A 20798-nucleotide genomic window follows, 5' to 3' on the forward strand; every position below is an offset into this window, starting at 1 on the left:
GCCACATATATTTAAGACACCTTGTTAACTAAAAGACATTAACAATAGTTCTACTTAATTATACTGATAACGGAATAAAGGTAAAGGATATCTGTCTCAAAGTGGGATGGCTTCCAAAATAGTTATCCAACTCCAAACCACAACTTTTTGAGAGAAGACAGCCTCCCCCAGGTGCCATCAATCTATACACTCTATTACTCAGCCAACCAACCTTGAATAAGTGGCGCAGGAGCCAATGAATGAGGCATGTGGGTGCTTCTAGAGATAAGGTGCTGCCAGACTTACTAAAGAGCCGCGGACGCTTTCGGCTGTCGGACAGCTTCTTTTCCGGGTTTTTAGACAGCTGGTGGATGGAAATTAAGCTCCACCTCCGCGGACGACTGCCGCGACGGCCAGATTCCCGGAAACGCTCTCCTCCGTGGCAGTCATCCGCGGAGGTGGAGCTTAATTTCCATCCACCAGCTGTCTAAAAACTCGGAAAAGAAGCTGCGGACAGCTTCTTCTGTCCGCGGCTGTCGGCCGTTTTCCGCTTAGGTGTGGAAACACTGTGGGCCTAAGCACACTTTAGATTCCATGCGCGGACAGAAGCTGGATTTTACGTCATTTCCGAGTTTTTAGACAGCTGGTGGATGGAAAAGAAGCTCCACCCCCGCGGCTGACTGCCGCGGAGGAGAGCGTTTCCGGGAATCTGTCCGTCGCGGCAGTCAGCCGCGGGGGTGGAGCTTATTTTCCATCCACCAGCTGTCTAAAAAGCCGGAATGACGTCGGGCGTCAGCTTCCTTTGTCCGCGCCTGTCGGCTCAAATGTGCCCACGGTGTGTAGGTGTGGAAACACTGTCACAAAGATACTTCTTGCCGCGAGCAGCAGGAGTCTCTTTCTGTTTTTTAGACAGCTGGTGGATGGAAATGAAGCTCCACCCACGCTGCAACTTGCAGTGTCGGCCAGAAAACCGGAAACGCTTAATTTCCATCCACCAGCTGTCTAAAAACCAGGAAGAGACTCCTGCCGCTTGTGGCAAATGGCATCTTCGTGAATCTACTATGTGTGGATGCAGTCTATCTGCATTTTGCAAACATAATGCTAATGCTACTTTTTAAACTTCCATTGATTTCATTAAAATTCTATCCATTCAAAAAACATACAACTAAAACAGATCAGATCAAACCCAACATGACCGTTCTGATTACTGTGACATCAGTTTTGACTTTCACTGTGTCTTTGTCACCACAGTTTGTTGTTCACATATAATCATCTCCACCACAGATGCATAATATTGCTGGCTGCACTAGTGCACATTCTCACAACAGACCAGAATTTATTTTACAAACTTCACTCAAAGAGACTTTTTTGTCAACTCAAAATATTACATGCAGAGTATAAATCAAGCATACCAGATAAAAACTACACACATTTTTCCTACACTTTTAACATTGCTTAGCATCACAAGATAGCTTTGTAAATGTAAATGTAAGGTTTCAGAACATACTGCAGAGAGTACTGTGTTACAAAGGCTTTCCTGTTGATTAGGTATTTATGTGCTGTTGAATATCATCTTTTGAGATAAAACTGCAATTGCAAGAAAGCAAAATATATTTTAAAAAAAATCAAAAGAAATTTCTATAAAGTATGTGACAAATGTTTTCTTGCTTTCCATTCCAGTTCAAAACAGGTTTGTTGCCATACATAACAAAATTTTCCTTTGCTGCAGAAAAACTGGTGTTAACTTGGCAAAATCCTTAAAATACCTATTACGGGTATATTATTAGATGTGACAACACAGCACACACTATAAGTATAAGCCACTCTTGTCCGTCTATCAGACCCAAATCTAGCAGTATATCATAGCTATTACTACACACAGTAAATGTTCTGCTTTGTAATAGTTTGATGAGAGTGTGATCATTGGCTGTTTAAGACATCAAATTATATTATAAAAAGTGCATCGAACACATACAATTAAGTGATATATTACAGGCAACAATGCATAACTGTAATATATAAAGCATAACGAAGAGTTTTAAAAGAACTAACAAAATGTAATTAATTAAAGACAGGAACGTGTGTCAAATTGTGCGCTAGTAGTGCTTTTACCCAAACCAAACCAGCAACTGCTTCTCATTCATACCGAATTATATTCAACCAGGGGAGGGCAGTATAGCAGCAAAAGTTGTGCTATAATACAGAAACATCAGTTTCCAAATCAGCCAACACTTTAGACTGTGTGGATTTAAAATGCTCAAAACGAATTGAGTTTTGATAGAAACTGAGCTGAGATCAAATTCAGTCCAGGGCTAGACAGCTTTGGCCCCCTGGTGGAAATATAACTAGTAAAGATCTGCTGCTGTGCCATCGATGGAACATAGTGTCAGATCTCTATGTACCATGTCAGATCTCTATCTCTATGATCTCATGTTTCACCTATGGTCACTTCAGGTGCTGAAGAGAGAGAGAGAGAGAGAGAGAGAGAGGAGGCTGGCTTCTCTCTACTGTAGACACTCACTATAGGTTTTATTAATTTATGTATTTATTTATTACTTTTCTTTCTGCCAAACTTGCTGGCTCAAACTGACAGGCTCACTTGATTTAATTTTCCTGATTTCATTTTTTTTTAAATGAAAATAAAAAAAATAACGTCAGTGCTACTAGCAGAGTCGAAAGGGTTCTCACTAACAGCTACTTGATTGTTGCATTGCTCGGATGAGGCAGGCTGGCAGGGTGCCAGCCACACTTGGATGACACCCTGCAATGCTTGTTAGAAAGTAATTACTTGCCGTCAAGTTGACATATCAGAAGTGTTGACATCTCAATGTGCAAGACCTGTCGTGAAGCACACCGATAGGAGACTAAGGAAGACTGATAAACACTACAGAGAATGCAATAGGGCTAAACGAATGGTTTTCAACAACTGATGAGTCAGGACAGAACATGCCGTGCCAAGCTGCACTGTGCTGGAATAATATAATTGTCTTCTGATTTGTTTTTTCAGACCTCCTTCATATTTGAACGACATTAGCAATAATTTCAGCCGTAAAATGTCATGCAAAACTATTTTGTATTTCTCTCTGCCTACGTTCTGTGCATCGGCTCTAATAATGTCTAACATCAGGGCTTTAAATAGCCTTCATTTTGAACATAGCTTGTTATGTGATCTCAGAAAGATTCCTCCACCGGCCACCACCAAGATCACTCTGTTAGTAACTTTTTAATTGATTTAACCACCTAAGCCCCATAAATAGTAAACTAATACTTCACATAAAATCTTGAAAATAACCAATGTGCAAGCTCACAGCATTGAGACATGTTGTGAGTGTGTAGATGTGCTATTTACAGCCAAGGTTCCCCAAGAACAGCGATATTAGGATTAATCCAGAGAATCCTAGCGGTGAAGTGAAGTTTATATCCATCCAGTGCAACAGTCTTAGAGCAGATGCCATAGCAGGGTGTGAGGAGAGAAGTGTGAGCGGAGATGAAACAGATTCATCCCATCATGTCGGTCAGTCAGTGGAATGAAACGGAAGCTTACGGTGGAATGGTCGGCTTGTGGAGTAAAGCGCAGCAGTTCAGTGATTGATGAATCGCCTTTCTCTTCAAGACAAGTCCAGAATACCTTTGTTGAGTTGAGTTGAAGTGTCACATGGTTAGAACGTGCACTGCAACTACAGTGCAATGCCACTAGACTCCACTGTTCCAGGCAACCCCCACCAGTCCCAGGTATAAAACTGTGATAGTATGATATTCACACAGTATTGGTTCATAGCACCTCAGTTCTGGCTGCTTGTTGTCGTAGCAGGTGTTGGCGTCTCCTCCTTTCCTTCTTTCGCCCTCTTTTTCTTCTCCTCGTCGTCTTTGAAGAAAAAAAGCGGAAACATGCCAAGAATACAGCCGATTCCCACACCAAGGGCCTTACCCTACACACAGAGAAAAGGAAGTTGAGAACAATTACATAACTTTATTTGATCGACAAATAATTACATTTCAATAAATTGGGTTCTCCGCTAAAAATCGTAAATTCAAATAACCACCCAAAGGCACGATTGCTAAACTTTAGTCAGTTCATACTTTATTTAACCAGGCAGGTAGCGTAATTTAGGAATCTGTTTAGAACCTACAACCATTTTGTGCAAAGGATTTCCAGCAATCTGTTGTTGATTTTTTCTTGCCATGTTTGCACATGTACTTGTCTTGTGGTCTGTGTTACAAACAATTAGACAATTGTCTTATTATGTTTTATCTTATTATCTTATGATCATTCAAACATGTACCTAATCCTTACATTCTATTAGAACTAATACTCTGCAAACAAAGACTTTTCCAACCATGTCAAAATACAGAAATAACTCAGAGCCTTGAGTGTTATTGATTACTGAAACTAATGGTATTTTATGCTTCAGCAGCCTGATGTATTACAAATCCGTCATTGCACCTTTCCTGACAAACATTTGTCAAAAGGGCAAACACTAATTCTGACTTGTGTCACTGAATTGCCTAAATGACAAGAATTGCGGGATAAACACACAATATTTCCATTGAGATCGAAAAACATTAACATTTAGCCAAACAGTTGCTGACATTGAGCAGGCGTGCACGATCCATGAGAGAGGGATTGTTTACTTGTGAGGAGTTGCTCACAGATCTAGAGAAGAATTGTTGCGCACAGGATGCAACGTGAGAGACAGAGACTCCACGTGCCGGAGAGAGAGAGAGAGAGAGAGAGAGACTCCATGTGCGATTAGGGGATATTAGTTCTTCTCAGACATATTCATATCAATGCTAACGTATATAAGCTCTGTATCTGGTTAATTGCAGGAGGATGCAGGATTTTGATGTGCCCGCTGGTTTTATCTTGACCGCCTGTTCCCACCCACAGGTATTTAAATACCGCCCGTAACATTTGCTTTGGGTCCCGCAGGCTCCCGGTCCCGATGCTGGGCTCTACTGTGAAGTACAAATTAAATTCTGTCATGGTTTGATTATAAAGGTTTGTGTTGTGCATACTGTAGGTGGAGATATGGGAGACATTGAATGTCATTCATTCTAGCCGGCAGTATATTTAGTTCTATGTTGTGTGTCTTACGTTTATTCACCAAGTATGGTGAGGAGATTTATTTCCTCTCACGTAGGTGCAGAACAGTGCCATTAGCAGTAGACTCTGTGTGTGTGTGTGTGTGTGTGTGTGTGTGTGTGTGTGTGTGTGTGTGTGTGTGTGTGTGTGTGTGTGTGTGTGTGTGTGTGTGTGTGTGTGTGTGTGTGTGTGTGTGTGTGTGTGTGTACGTGAATAAACTATTAAACATGAGACTTCACCCAACATCACCGATCTTTTCCCCTGAGAGAGCCTTGGACAGAGAATACTGTATACTGTAAAACACCAAGATGCTTGCCTAAAAACGCTTCCAAACGCCCAAGTTGAAAATATTTCAGCTCTCAGCAAGCAGATATAAATGCCACACGTGAATGCCTGAGCAAAAACACTGCGTTCCCAATTCCCATTGAAAACAATTCAAAACACGCTGGAAAAAACATCTCGGTAGACACTGAGGACAAGAGGATTGTGGGACTTGGACTGGTACAATATGTAGTAATGGTTGCTTACTGAGTGAGCACTGACTCTGGTCTGCCACATATCAGCCTGTTTCGGGCTGAGATCAGGAATCTTCATCCCCAGCCGATACGCCAGGGCCTCCACGTAACCGGCTAGCCTACAGAACAGGAGAAAGAGAGGGAAATGGAGTGAGTAGATATGAAATATCAAAGTTCCAGAGAGAGTCACATAAGAACTCACAAACTTATAACTCATAAGTGAACTCATAAGTACTCACAAATAAGTATTATTATTTCTATAGGTTTTCTTGGTATTAATTTGTGATTACATTTGGTGAGGTTTTATAAGCAGTCCATGATGTTTCCTATTTTTTTAGGACATAGGACTAGTGCCCCTCCTATGTCCTATGTCAACATTGAATGCCATTGACAATGAATGGCCAGTTTTGAGTGTTTGTGTAAACACAAACATTGTGTAAACACAAACATTGAAGACAAAAGTGAGGACGCAAATTGTGATTGGCCGTGTCGTGGTTAATCACCCTGTCTGTGAATTATCTCCCAACAATGACCACCTAGCCAGACATTATCCCTTACTTAAGTCATGCTGAGGAAGCTACAATACAACCCTTTCATCATGGAAAAAAGACTCCAGTATGCAATGAATGTCGAAGCTATCACAAAATGTGATGAAATATTTCTCACCAATAAATAACCCCAACACTGCAGTTAAGAGTGCTACAAAATCAACTGGTCTTTGCTATTGCAACAAAACTGTCCACTGATATTAGCTCAAAATGTTATCTGTGCACATAACCCAAGGTCATAGACTTGTTTTCTGGTGCAGTTTAAAAAGTACAGAATGATGAAAGGCTCCATAAGACAGCCCATCCGACAAACTCATGGCCTGGTTATACCAAGGGGCCAGTGAGGCTATTCAACGTTGAAGCTCTGGGCCCTAGTGGTAGGAGGAGGGACTACAGGCGGACCCATGGATTCATGACCGGGAAACCCCGTGCAGCTGGGCTTTAACATTGAGCGCTCGGTTGCACTTCCGCATTTGACCACCAAAATGTGGTGGTCAAATGCGGAAGTAGACGTTCTGAGACGGTACTTCCGGCAGTCTTCCGGGTGCTTCAAAACGCCACTGAGCAACTTCCACTGACATGAATAGCTGGGGGGGGCGGAGCTTCGCGCCAGTTCAGTCTCTATCCTTTTATATACTCTATGGGTTATACATACAGTTATGAATAAACAACTGTCCATTCACAATATCTAAAAAAGTCTTATAGACTTCTGTCTGAATTTGTAAATTTTATCTATACTATTTACTACATTTACTATTTACTATTTCACATGGAAATTGTCCTTGCCTGGTACCATAGCATTACTATTGGCTATTGAGCCTTCATTGATATCTTTCAACGTGATGACAGTTGGCACCTGCATTCAATTGTACTTGATTGTATCATGCATATAATATATACCTCTCTTGTCACAACGCTGGTCTAAACGTGTCTCTCATGGACGTGTCCGTCCACGAGAGGTAAATAAATCATGTGAAAAGGACACTCATTGTGTGCTGGCTATTTCCTCATTGTCTCCACCAGGCCGAAGGCATGGGGAGAGAGTATGTTTTGCACTCCGTCCGTGTGTCCGTTCGTCCGTTACCAGCTAATCTCCGGCACCGATAACCCGGTCGATGCCAAATTTTGCACACACACTCCCTGGATGCCAACGATGAACCTCTGCCCCAAAACTTCCAGAACGGCCTGTTATAGCGCCCACCAGGAGGCCTATAGTCATGTGTTCAAGACGGATCTGTCCGATATTTCATATTCTATCCTAATTGCTTTAAAAGTATGCAGGATTGGCCCGTTTTGAACAAAAAGCCTCAAATCATGATCGCAGCGTGCAATTTACATGAAATCTTTCACAGACTTTCCTACAAGGCTGAGGAATATACCCCACCCTTTTCACATTGGCCTGTTATAGCGCCACCAACAGGTGGATCTTTGCAAAACACATTTTTGGAACAATTAAAATGCCTCAAATCATCCAATTGCATCCCAGACGTAAGAAAAATTGCACCCTTTTCACATTGGCCTATTATAGCACAACCAGGAGGCCACAACCTGACCTGCCCTGGTGGAGACCTGTGCCCCGAGGGGCACTTTATCTAGTTTCCATTATATTATTGAGCCGTGCACCTTAAAGACTTTCATCGAATTCTGAGTGTTGCAGGCATTCTGCTTTGTAGATATTTCTCTTAGTGATGGGTATAGCCTAAAAGTGAAATTGAAAGTGTTCCGAGCCCAAGCAAATGTTGCTGGATAGCAGTGTGCTTACGTCTCCCCCACTTCTGTAGTGAGGGAGAGGCCGTTATTACCGGAACTCCATGGTTTACAAACAAGCTTCACACTCACCAGCATACATCTCATCTGTCACAATGAATAGCCTTTTTGTGTCTAGTCATGTACTGTATGTTTAGTGAGCACACACACACGCACGCACTCACTCACTCACTCACTCACTCACTCACTCACTCACTCACTCACTCACTCACTCACTCACTCACGCACTCACTCACTCACTCACTCACTCACTCACTCACTCACTCACTCACTGACACACGTGCGCACACACACACACACACACACACACACACACACACACACAGTACACACACACACACACACACACACACACACACACACACACACACACACACACACACACACACACACACACACACACACACACACACACACACACACACACAAGCTGAGAGAATACGAAGGTCAGACCCGCTAGCTAGCCTCATCAGTCTTCTACTGAGCTGATGTCAAAACAAGAATACAGGAAGGGAAATACCCATTGATGGAAAGATGAAAAGTGTCTCAGATCTCTCCTCTCCTCATCTGTCTACTCTACTGTGTCTCCTCTCCACCATCTGTGTATCTCTCTCGTCACATGTCGTTGCATCTAGATGTACTGAGGAGGAGCACTGGGTATTCACCACAAAGGTATTGATCTACTGTAGCTTGACGCTCCTCTGTAAGGACCTGATTGTGGCTATTTCTACAAAAAACGAATTCTCACCAATTCTCATTCTCATCAAATGGGTTTATTGAACAAAACTTTGTTTTGGGAGGATTTGGGATATCTTATAATCACACTGCTGATAGCTACACAGATGATTATGATAAGCTCTCGACTCGAGGGGGGAGCAGTTACTGTAGGTGTTACAGTAACACTTCAATACACAGCCTGGGGCTGGAAGGTGTGAACCATATTCTATTTACCAGAGGGCCTCTCTACCCAGTACTCAATAAGATACCCCCACCCAAAGAAAAATGGGAGAGCGATTACGCAGTCCAATGAGTGCAATGGCTGCACACTGGGTGAACGTCCTCTGCCAGTTAAGTTACATTACATTGTTCACAGATGGTGCTATGAATTCGGAATTGTACCAGACAACCAGTGTGTTGCCAACTGGCATTTATATTGTAGTAAACTCGCTTTGGCAGTGTGTGCGTGTGTGTATGTGTGTGTATGTGTGTGTGTGTGTGTGTGGGGGGGGGGGGGGGGGTCTAAACCATGTAGTGAATGTCAAAAGCAGTGTCAAAGAAAATACCAGCAGCCAAATGACAATGTTACCATTAACTCACGTTATTATCAGAGGGTTAGCATAAATTCGGATAGTATGTTGTCATTGACCAATTTTCCTATAGTAAATTGTACCAAAGTTATTGACCAATTTTCCTATAGTAAATTGTACTAAAGTGCACATTGCTTAATTTTTCTAATGCTGCACTGATAGATTTCAGTTTCTACTAGAAGATTTAGGTGTATGTATTGTATTCTGTATGTTGTGTATAAATGGGGTCTGTTTCAGATGTGTATGTAAGTATGTACTTATTGTACTATGCCTGTAGGAAGTGTACAAAGTGACTTTGTTGTCTGTGTAATTCTTACCCAAGTCCTGCCAGATCAGATACCAGGTTGCCTAGAGCAGCAGCTGGAAAGAGACAGGTGGAGATAGATAGAGAAACAGAAAGAGAGAAAATCAATGTCGTAATCAATTATGACAGTTTGTATGACTACAGTATGACCATCACATGGCATGAAACAGTCTTTTATTTTTATTTATGCCGTTTCCGAGAAATTAGGAAGTGAAATATTGTATTGAAATAAAGTACTGCAATGAGCTTATTGCAACAAGGTGAATATTTACCCAAAAAAAAGAACTTTACCACATCTACTGGCTCATACTATCTATTCATTTAAAACACCTGTTGTGCTGAATAATTACCACATAAATGGAACCTATACTACACCCTTGTGGCCAGAATGAGCTAGTTTAGGCATTTTCATTACAGATGCTGTTACTCCCTATGTGGCCTTGTGTTGTTGTGGTTTGTGTTTAATCCACTGTCAGAGTTTTTCAGTGCTGTACGATGATTGGAGGGTGGATTGGAGGAGTGGCTTGGTGTCTGGAGACACCTGGGCCTCATTTTCAATCAGCCAGCCACCAGTATAAAAGGCTGGGAGAAGCTTGCCATCCGTCACCTGTGCTGCTGAACCCAGTCTGTAGCTAGGGTAGTGTCTGTAGGCTGTGTGCCTTACCTGCTTAGTTTGAGGTTTCTTTATTTACTGTGTGTTTAAAGAACAGAGCAACCTAGTAATCTTTGTATGCAAACTGCTGTCAAAGTATCCCAAACCCTTTCCCTGTGTCATAAGAATTAAGAGAAGCTGTATGGTAAGGGTGTGCTGCTATTTTCTTTCGTTGCCCCAGTTTTGGCCCATTGTTTCTGTTTAGTCAGGGAGCCTAGAGTGTAATTTTCTTTTTGGTGTAGTTTAGGATTGTTTCTTTTCTAGGTAGGGTTGGGGGGGGGGTTTGTTGTCTTAGCATCAGCCACCCTGATGATATATATATATATATATATATACATGCTTGCCCTATCTTCTAGCTACTGTGAAATTCTTTTCTCAATAAATGTACACATTTTTGCCTGAACTGGTTTGTGATCCATGACAGCCACACACATATATTACTCCTTTGGAGCCAAGACCCCACATAGGGTCATAAGGTCGTAATAGATGCAAATGATCAACAATATTGGTTTATGGAATTATTATGGAAACAAGGTTCTTTCATATAATTACAGCTTGCCAAGGTCAGCAAACTTACTGCTCTGACTGCTATATTTTACCCACATAGAGCACTTGTGGGCACTTACATTTTTCTTCTTGTAAGACACAATCTCTATCGGCCCAAATTAGCACAAATACACGTGCAAAAAGTTCCCTTTTAGAAACATCCAGACACTTCCTCCAGTCCAGACCACATTAAGATAATAGGAAGAATTTAAGTAGTGGAATCAAATATGACAAGTAGCAAAACCTTTAGATGAATAATTGCAGTGACCTTTTGTTATCTACTGTACAAATTGTGCACATTTAATTCAACTCCTAGGTTGGATTAATGAGCTAAACTGCATGGATAGCAAGAGGGATAAAAATGGACACCAAATACAATGCTTAATTTAATGAATTCAGATGGACCCAGTTCCATTCGTGACGCTGAGGTATTTACTGTGTACGTATCATGCCAGGCCAGCAGACAGAGGCTGTGATATCAGGTGTGAACTAGTCTCTCGAGACAGACAAAAGAGTGTGCCAATGGTTTCCCAGATTTGGTGTAAACAGAAGAGGGTCACAGAGCCACAGAGCTTTCCATTTGCTTTAGTTTGTGGTAATTCAGCTTCACCAGACCTGTGGTTCTCAAACGTTTTCATGCCAAAGACTCCCAAATGAATATATGCATTTGTCTACAAAACCACATCTGAAAAATAATTTGTGCCAGGGAGTGACTACCCCCGTATGAGATTTCTTGTGGATAGGCTATTATATAATACTAATAGCTGGTATAAATAGCTGGTATAAATAGGTTTTTAACCAGGGCCCTGCCCCTTCAACATTTTTCAAAGACCCGGAGCAGATTCAACTTTTTCATAGATTTCATAGATCGTTTCATAGACGTGTTTGACAGCACTATCATCAGTGTTGTGTAAATTAATGCTTTTTTTGTTGTTTACTTATAGATGTTGGATTCGTATTTTCAGACATTTGACCTCTTATACCCTCAATACTTGACCTTTGGCTCTGTACTTGCCATGGTCTGCTTTGCCCAAAATTCCCTTGTCCCCAGGGAGTGCCCGGACCCCACTTTTGAGAACCACTGCACTAGACACTACACAGTGGAAAGAGGGATGACAGAATTGTTTGTTTTCTCTTCATCTAGTTCCAATGATCGATAGTTATTTCTGTCTTGCAAACCTTTGTACTGTATTAAACCAGCAAGCAACCATATAATACAACACTAATAAGTCTAGAAGTTCTTACATCTTGTAATTGTAAAAGCTTCTGGATCTCACTCTGAATGTGTCTCTACTACCTGCTACTGTTTATACCAAATCCCATCAGCTGAGTCAACAGAGGGCACATGCTGACTAAGCAATGTTAGGTTGTGGCTGCATTTGGTGTGTTGAGTGCTGCTGACTATGCTACTTTTCATCCATTCTGATGGTTGTGTTGGTAGGTACAATATTATGCATATATTATAATAGCCTAACTCCAAAACAAAACAGTTTTGGTATGTAAATAGTTTATGGAAATGAGGGGGAAAGGAAATGGATTAAAAATAAGATGGGGACTCGGGGAGAAAGCTAATCTGCAGACATCTCAAAGCTTACTTACATCTTAAGCTGAACAAGGTTTTACAAGATCCCCCTGAGCTCTCAAAGACTGTGAGAAAATATTCACTGAATATATTAACAATGTACTATATACAGTATATTAACATGTAAGTTATACATTTTCAAAAAAATATTGGAAATTCTGATCATCCTGGTTAGTTTAGTTGAGATTTTCCATTTGGTAAATTTGAGGAAATGTCTGCAGCTAGACCCATAGATAAGAGTAAGACCACATGACATGGGCACCACAGCACAACTCTTTTTTCATTTATTTTTTTCTGTAATTTGCTAAAAAAGTGGCAAAGGTTAAAGGCTAATCAATGCATCAAACTTTTTTAAATTTGTCAGCCGCTTGACCATCAAAGCTTCAACTTCCCCCGACATTTTACCATCACCTCAGTCGTCAAATGAGAGTGCTTGGACATGCTCCAATGGTAGAGTATAGCTTCACACAGTATATTAATAGTAATACCCCTTAATTAGGCTGCAGTGCAGATTAAGTGTGACAGGCTACTTCTCAAATTCTAATGAATTCAAGATTGTGGAGTCTACTGTTATCCTAATTAGCTAGCAGATAGGGAAACACAGCATTACTTATATGTCTGAAAACTTAAGTCTACTGAAAGTCTTTGGGATGTCTTACCTGCCATAGTTGAGATTCCCAGGATCACACCAATGGATAGCTCAATCTGTGTGCCCTGGGGAATATCAATAAGTAAGTACACACACACACACACACCTGTGCACGTCCACACTTTATACTTTGCCGTAAAATCTGCCTTGCCTAAGCCTGCAGTGCAGATACCGTGTTACATGTATTTTTCAGAATGGACAAAATTTGTATAATTCTTTAATACAGAATGAGATCATATCAACATTGGTAATATCGGTTATCGGCCATAACTGAAATTAATTATATCGGATATCAATATCGGCCCAAATGTCTCATCGGCACATCCCTGATTCAGTGCTTACGTGAGCTATGGGCTTTTTCATGGATTCACAGAAAGAAACCTGTTCATTTGATGATGACACAGACTGGTAATGGTAAAGAAACCTGTTCATTCGATGATGACACAGACTGGTAATAATGGTAAGGTGAATCCAGTTAAAAGCTTGACTCTAACTATAATGTCTGCAGTTGAACTGTGTGGAAACCAGTTAAGAGACCATTTTTAAGAAAGAAACATTAGCTGTTGATGATCTAAATACTGTATAGCATAACTTGGAACTAAGGTGTACTTAGTGTACTCTATCATTTTACTTAATGATTTCAATTGCCTGCTTTTCTATTACATGTTCTATTTTATCCCATCCCCTCTTCTCGGTACAGTAGAAGTCTCAATAATGTATCACCCTCCTGTTAAATGAACCCCACTGGGTATGCAGGTTTTGAATTCTATTTGACAGCACAAGTATTCATTTTCAAAGCTCTGCCGTCTGAGTGCAGTCCCATTCAATTGCCTTGTTTGGGTAATTTCAACAGATGTTGTTGTTTTGCTCTGTAATGGTTTCTTGGAGAGACTTCAGAAGTGCATTGCAATAACACTGGTACAGTATGATTATGCCTATCAGCCACAGAGGGAGGCAGATTAAATATGAGTTAAAGATAGAGATACTAGGCTACAGTAATAAATGGCAGACACATTGAGAGAAACAGAGACGACTTTGTGAGACAGTAATACAGAGAGAGATTGAAGATATTGAGCGAAACATATAGTTAAATGAATCTATCTATCTTTAGAATTATATTTCACAATACCGCTCCAAAACAAATGCTATAGGGCCCTACTGCCAAATTTTGGAAAATGTCCTCAGAAACTGTATGTATAAACTTTAAATTACATCAATTAATATACATTTGTGGTTGGTAGGTCTACATTTCTGATGCCTGTGTCTTTTTTGGCCAGACTATGACTAATGACCAAAATTTGGTAAAGGTTTTGGAATGGTTATTGACTTGTGAAAAATATAAAAGTGAAAGCTTATATCAAAAATAAATCCCATGGCAGTGGCAGTGAGCCGAAACGGTTGTCCTTCATTGTAAAGACATGGAGAAGAAATAATAAAATGTTGACTCACTCTTGTCATTCTAAGTGTGAACCATCACTTTTGTTTTTTTTTAAGATTTGTTTTTGGCTTTTGTACCTTTATTGATAGTTACAGTAAAGACGGACAGGAAAGAGGGAGAGAGAGAAGGGGAGAGACATGCAGAAAAGGACGTCATGAACAGGACTTGAACAAGCGACGCATAGGCCAGAGCCTATATGTGGCATGCGCCTGGACCACTAGGACAGCGGGTGCCCCACCCATCACTTTTGTAAACAACCACAGTACACTATACACCAGTACTGTGAAATAAGCTAGCGTGTACTTTGGTATTTGGTGACAACCACATCAGTATACTTGGTGCACATTATTTTCCCGTTACGATGCAACACGTTGTGTAGTATGTGCTTGGGCACAAATATTTTGAAAATCACTGCAGAACAGTGTAGAGAGAGACTTACTGCAACAATCATGATGGCATTGTCCAAGAATCCAAATCCAACGAAAGGGATTGCATTGTGGAGTAGAACTGTAACAGAATAAATGCAAAAACACTCAGATGCCAACAAACAAAGACTGGAGAGTTTGCAGATTCTGTTTATGTGTCCACTAAGTTTCATGAAAATGTATCTATCCTTCTCAGTATCGAACTTGACATTCCCACACGTTATCAATACATTTTAATGGTACCAAATTCAATTCGTTCAATTCACACTTCCCACTTCTTCTGTATGGGCTCATAATGTACAGTATGTAGCAGTTAATCAACATAACCAACTTTGATACTCGGGTGGCAGTATGGTCCAAATGAAATACATAATTTTGCAGGATTTTCTTTATCGGTGGGTCTGTATTACATCGTCATTCATGAATAGCCCAATCTAACACAGAACATTATAAAGGACACTTCCCACCCCGGTCACTCACTGTTTGAACTGTTGCCATCAGGCAGACGGTACAGAGTGCTCAAGTCAGGGACCAGCACACTCAGTAACAGCTTCTATCCCACAGCGCTAGCCAGTAGCCACACTAAATGCTGCTAAGAAATGATCCGTTGCTAAAATACATGTTTTATTGTGCTGTTTCTAAGTTAAGTACAATCGGGGTTTGTGCAATAACAGCTGCAATTAAGTGTGTACTGTGCAATATATGTCATGTGCAATAGGGATTTGTGCAATAACATGAAGTACGGTACTACGGTTATGTGTGTGTTCTTGTTGTATTAGTTTTATAGTTTTATTTTTATGATGCACGGATCGGTTGGCACTTTTAATTTCGTTGTACTTGTTACCATGACAATAATAAAGATCTATCTACTATCTACGAACACCTCAGCACCAGTTCCACAAACTCTGTGAAACATAACCAGTAAGACGCCCTGAGGGCTGGGGCTTTGGCATGGGGGATCAGATCAACATATGGAATGAATTCTGTACTGGCCATATATGAAGCGTGTCTTGAGTGTACAGGGTTTGATGAGGTCAGATCAACATATGGATCAACGTGATGTCAAGGGGCGTGACCATATATGGAGGTGTGATGTCACGAGGCGTGACCATATATATAGAGGCATGATGTCACGAGGCGTGACCATACTGTATATGGAGTTTTCATAGTAAATGCAACCTATGGTCGCAATCAAAAATGGATAACAATAAATATTCACAATAATGAGCATCATGAGTCATGTCGGTGCTTATAAATGGCTTCACTTTGCCTTTTAGTTTACTGTAAAAAAAATCTCCTGCACGGTCTCTGATTAACTTTCCCTTGAGGCCTTCAGTGCAGCACTAGCCTCGGTACCCATGCGTTGTGTCAGTGCACAGAGGTTAGAGGACGTGTTGCCCTTGTGAGTAGGGGTGCTTACACACCGTACCCCCTTAGTGGCAGGAGGCAAATCCGAGGCATCACTGTCTGCTATGGAAAAAGGCACTATCGGGACCTGCGAGTCCTTCCAGAAGGTGGTGCGTGCGACTGAGCGGACCACAGGGAGCCCCCTTATGTAATTGTTGTATATATAGAGTGTCGCAGTCCCGCCCCCTTTCATGACGATGCCAGGCCCAGGAAATAATTCCCAATGCATTTTCCCCATAGACATTTCAAAAAGTATTTATTTAAAGACCTTATAAGCATCGAACAAAGCCAACTCAAGTTGTGACAAATCATGAAAACAAACATAATATTTTGGACCAAACAAATAATTACAAAGAAGAAAAACAACAAAACAAAGTGTTATAACCTGCTGTTTTTTTCTTCTTTCTGATTATTTGTTCGGCCCAAAACATTGTGTTTATTGTCATGATTTGTCACAACTCGAGTTGGCTTTGTCCGCAGCGTAAACGTCTTTAAATAAATACTTTTTGAAAAGTCTATGAGGAAAATGAACGGTAAATTCTTTTCCGGGTCTCTCGAGGGGGCGGGACTACAACGCTCTATACAGCAGACGCCTAAGTAGGGCTAAAAGAATCACGGCAGACAACTCCCCAAAAACAGTCTGTTTGAGATGATGCAGACTGGCAAGCGCTTGAGGTGTCTCAAAGCCCAGCCCTGAAAAAGCTTCTACCCAGTAGCATGGAGAAGAGGCAAAAAGAAAAGAAAAGAAAAAACAAACCACACAAAACAATTAACAAAAAATAAAGTGGGATAGCACTAGGAACTGTAGTGTCTTCAACCCAACATGCAACAGCACAATGTACAGTATTATGTCCTGTTGATGTTACCTCCTCTGTTATTATAAAGATATATTCTTAGGTATGACAGTCTTTTTCCTGCAAAACATCACCACATGGCTATATGAGCTGCTGGGCAGAGCACACATCTAGAACCAGGGGGACACCATCACACTGAGTTTATTCTTTTCTCCCCTCTCCTACGGAGAAGCTTGAACACTACAAAGAAAAGTCTTTCTGTCTGTGTGACGTAGACCTCTGCGTAGGAGAGTGTCCTTGTTCATGACTCCAGAGCTACAAATACATGGACAATATTTGCATCTGTGATAATGATTTGGTAATGTTGTGATACAGTCAATGTAACTGTTTAACCAATTTCCCAATAGGCATTGTTCCCAATGGGAATCGGCCTAGTAATAACAATAATACAAATAGCACATTTATACCTAATCAATGACGCTTTACAAAAACAAAATAAAAACATAATACAGAATAAAAGCAGTCTCACCATATTTTAACTGTGATCGGGTTGGTGGCGCAATTACCAGCTGCCCTGGAAGTGAGAAAGAGAGAATTAGTCTGATTATAAACAAATAATGCCTGCTCTCTATAGGGAGAGTGTAAATGTCAGGAATGGCAAAACAAATCATTCAAGACAGACAATCGGTTAGAGAGACATGGAGAGAAAACAGACTTGAGTAGGAGAGAGGAAGGAGCAGACAACCTTTCCTCTCCTCCCTGCTCCTGTGAAAACAGACTTGAGTAGGAGAGAGGAAGGAGCAGACAACCTTTCCTCTCCTCCCTGAGAGAGGAAGGAGCAGACAACCTTTCCTCTCCTCCCTGCTCCTGTGAGTAAGACAGAAATGCGTTGTCACAAACTGTCAATTTGATCATACAGGAGCACTGTCAAAGCTACGAAATATGATCAGCATGTGTATGTGAAAGAGAGAGAGAGAGAACGACAGTGTAAGGCAGAGTGATAGAGACAGATAAATATATTATATACTGTACCATTCCAGTTATCTTCAAGCAGGCCTATGTATTCTAATTAACTGGTGAATGTCAGGTCAAAAGAGAACCGCAGTGAAAAAAACCTGTGAAACCCACATTGTAGCACGCGTAATGTGTAAGGGAGTGTGAATGTGAGAATGTGCATTTCATTTTGAAACCGCTATAAAAGTCCATTTGCCAGTTACCACATAATATCATCAAGTCAGGATTTCAAATGTTCCACATCCAAAACACATTATATGTGGAAAAAGCGATATTTTGATTTCACTCTTGGGCAGCTTGAAATTGCTTCTATTTACTGATTGGGGAAGGCCATTGATCCATCCCTTCAACTCTTCACCTCCCCTAATTACTTTCCTCCCTTCTCTCTTCTTGTCTTTCAGAAACTACTGTACTGGGTCACATTACCAGCTCAGCCCAGGGCTGTTGCTGTCATAATGCTGACACAATGGAAGACAATTCACCTCAATAAGGGCCCTTTCATCAAGATACATGCAAGATGCACGCACGCACGCACGCACACACACACACACACACACACACACACACACACACACACACACACACACACACACACACACACACACACACACACACACACACACACACACACACACACACACACACACACACACACACACACACACACACACACACACACACACACACACACAGGGAGGTGTACAATTTTGATTGTAGCAGTTGTTTAACACACATAACAACAACCCTGGACTATATATATAATATTAATAATATATAATAAATAATATACAATATTAATAGTTGTGTGCTTTATTTACTCCCTGGGAAACTAATAGATGTGCATGGGCTAAAAACAGCCATAGCCGTCATCACAAATGTGATGTAATGAGGAGTGTTTTTGTGCAAAACTAATGCTTGGAATGGATTCAGAATCATGAAAACCCCCTAGTTTAGTAGTTTGACACGTCACATGCTACTGAAAGCAGAATAATTTTAATTTTAGGTAATTTTACCTTATTGTGCCGTAACATTTTACAAGTTTTAAATTTACATTTTGTTTTTGCCAACCATACAGTATGAGGGAATCTGAAATCAGTGGCGTACAGTAGATTGATAGAGCCAACTCAGTCAAGAGCAGAGAAGCATACACTTTGCCTGACAGGCCCTTGAGAATAAGCTGGTGATATAGCAAGTCCTTTTCAGAGCTTCTGTGGCACTGGTCCCAGACTCATAGAACTAGAGTACACCTGATTAGCTGCCCCTGGATCAGTTAGGCTGCTAAACAAACAGATTAGTTACAGCTGTGTCAGGGGGAAAGTTCCTGCCCAGTGTGCCCACCAACCAACAAACACAATTGACCGTGTTCGCTGGCGGGAAGCCATGGTGGAGAGGGCAATCTCTATCATTGCGCTAGCAACTCCTACAGGTTGGTTGGGGGTCTGTTGTTCAGCAGGGAGTGGAACTGGGAAAGAGGGTGTTGCACTGTTGTGCCCTCCTGATGAAACTGTCAGGTGAGAAGAAGTGCCTGGCGATGTCTCGATACTTCCGTAATACAATTCCAATGTGTTGTTTGAGCCGGCGAAGGAATGGTGGATTCAGCCAAGCCCTGAAATACCCGTATGTGTGTCTCAAAGATTAGCCAGCAGTTAAAGTCACTTCACACCCCCATAGTCTCTCCATTCAGTAGTATGCGTTGGACTAGCGAGGGCAGTGGAGTAAAAAATCTAACTCGTTTCAGCCAGTAAGGAATGTGTGTGCGTGTGTGTGTGTGTGTGTGTGTGTGTGTGTGTGTGTGTGTGTGTGTGTGTGTGTGTGTGTGTGTGTGTGTGTGTGTGTGTGTGTGTGTGTGTGTGTGTGTGTGTGCAACGCTCACGTATGAAGAATGAGGCCAAAATTAAAGAATGCAGCGCAATATCGATATTTTCATTATTTCTCCCCATCCTTCAGCATTGATCTGCTGTTATTGCATGGTGTCCCAAAAGCCCTGTGAACTGCATGGTGTCTTCTGGAGTTCAGGTTTTTTCAGATTAGAGGGACAAGTTATTTAAAGTTATTTAATGTTGGAGGCATGAATTTATACAGAATGTAGTTTCTGCCAGGCTGACATGTCGGGAGCCTGCTTTGTATTTATAGCTCAATGCCTATGTTACTAACTCTAAGAGTCTTATTTTGAAATCATCCAACCAGAAGTCAAAATAAGTTTACTCTTGTACTACTTGACCAATGTACTACTGTATGCAATCAATGTTCTTTAGTTTTATGTAATGGTGACGCAAAATCACTAATGGTTAAATATCAAACAAACTTCAATACCGGTGCTTAGTAATACATTATCAATGAAACATGGGCAAGCTGGTAGGTACCAACACGCTTTGTGCTCGTCTCATGCATATGCACACTCGTACATGCCACAATTTGAATGTCGTGAATGTTTTTCTATGTGGCGCACAAGGAAAGAGGGGTTGAGTAGCTGAGCTAATGCAGATAGGTCACGCATCATTTCGATTTTTGAGTGGTGCAACCACTCCTATAGACAGCTATGTGTGTCCATGGGTCCCTGGGTCTGTCCCTGGCTGGCTGGCTGTGTCCGAGCACGAAAATAGCTTTTGCTTGGTTTTCACAAGCAAGTGTCACTGTTGCGCAGCCTAACACACATACAGTATTTACTGTATATATGATGATTTGGGGTGTCGAAAATACACACGAAAATACACGGTAACTCTCGACCGTTTTGGACGCGGGGCGGCTCGCCGGAACCGGCCCGGCCCCCTGGCCGCATTCCTGGGGG

At 41.3% G+C, this 20798-nt stretch overlaps 1 protein-coding gene across 1 annotated transcript in view; it reads right to left on the bottom strand.

The window, feature by feature from the left end:
* Positions 1-1268: 1268 nt before the first annotated feature.
* LOC306925401 (transmembrane protein 65-like) overlaps positions 1269-20798 on the bottom strand; it is a 50086-nt gene continuing 30556 nt past the window's right edge. The window contains exons 3-8 of the mRNA XM_079504205.1: positions 17526-17570; positions 14810-14877; positions 12943-12997; positions 9517-9559; positions 5591-5696; positions 1269-3908 (exon numbers count right to left, since the gene is read on the bottom strand). Of these exons, the coding sequence (XP_079360331.1) occupies positions 3762-3908; positions 5591-5696; positions 9517-9559; positions 12943-12997; positions 14810-14877; positions 17526-17570 (464 nt within the window). The 3' untranslated portion in view covers positions 1269-3761. The remainder of the gene's footprint in view (positions 3909-5590; positions 5697-9516; positions 9560-12942; positions 12998-14809; positions 14878-17525; positions 17571-20798) is intronic.

Source organism: Electrona antarctica (assembly GCF_951216825.1).
Source record: "Electrona antarctica genome assembly, chromosome: 6".
NCBI lineage: Eukaryota > Metazoa > Chordata > Actinopteri > Myctophiformes > Myctophidae > Electrona > Electrona antarctica.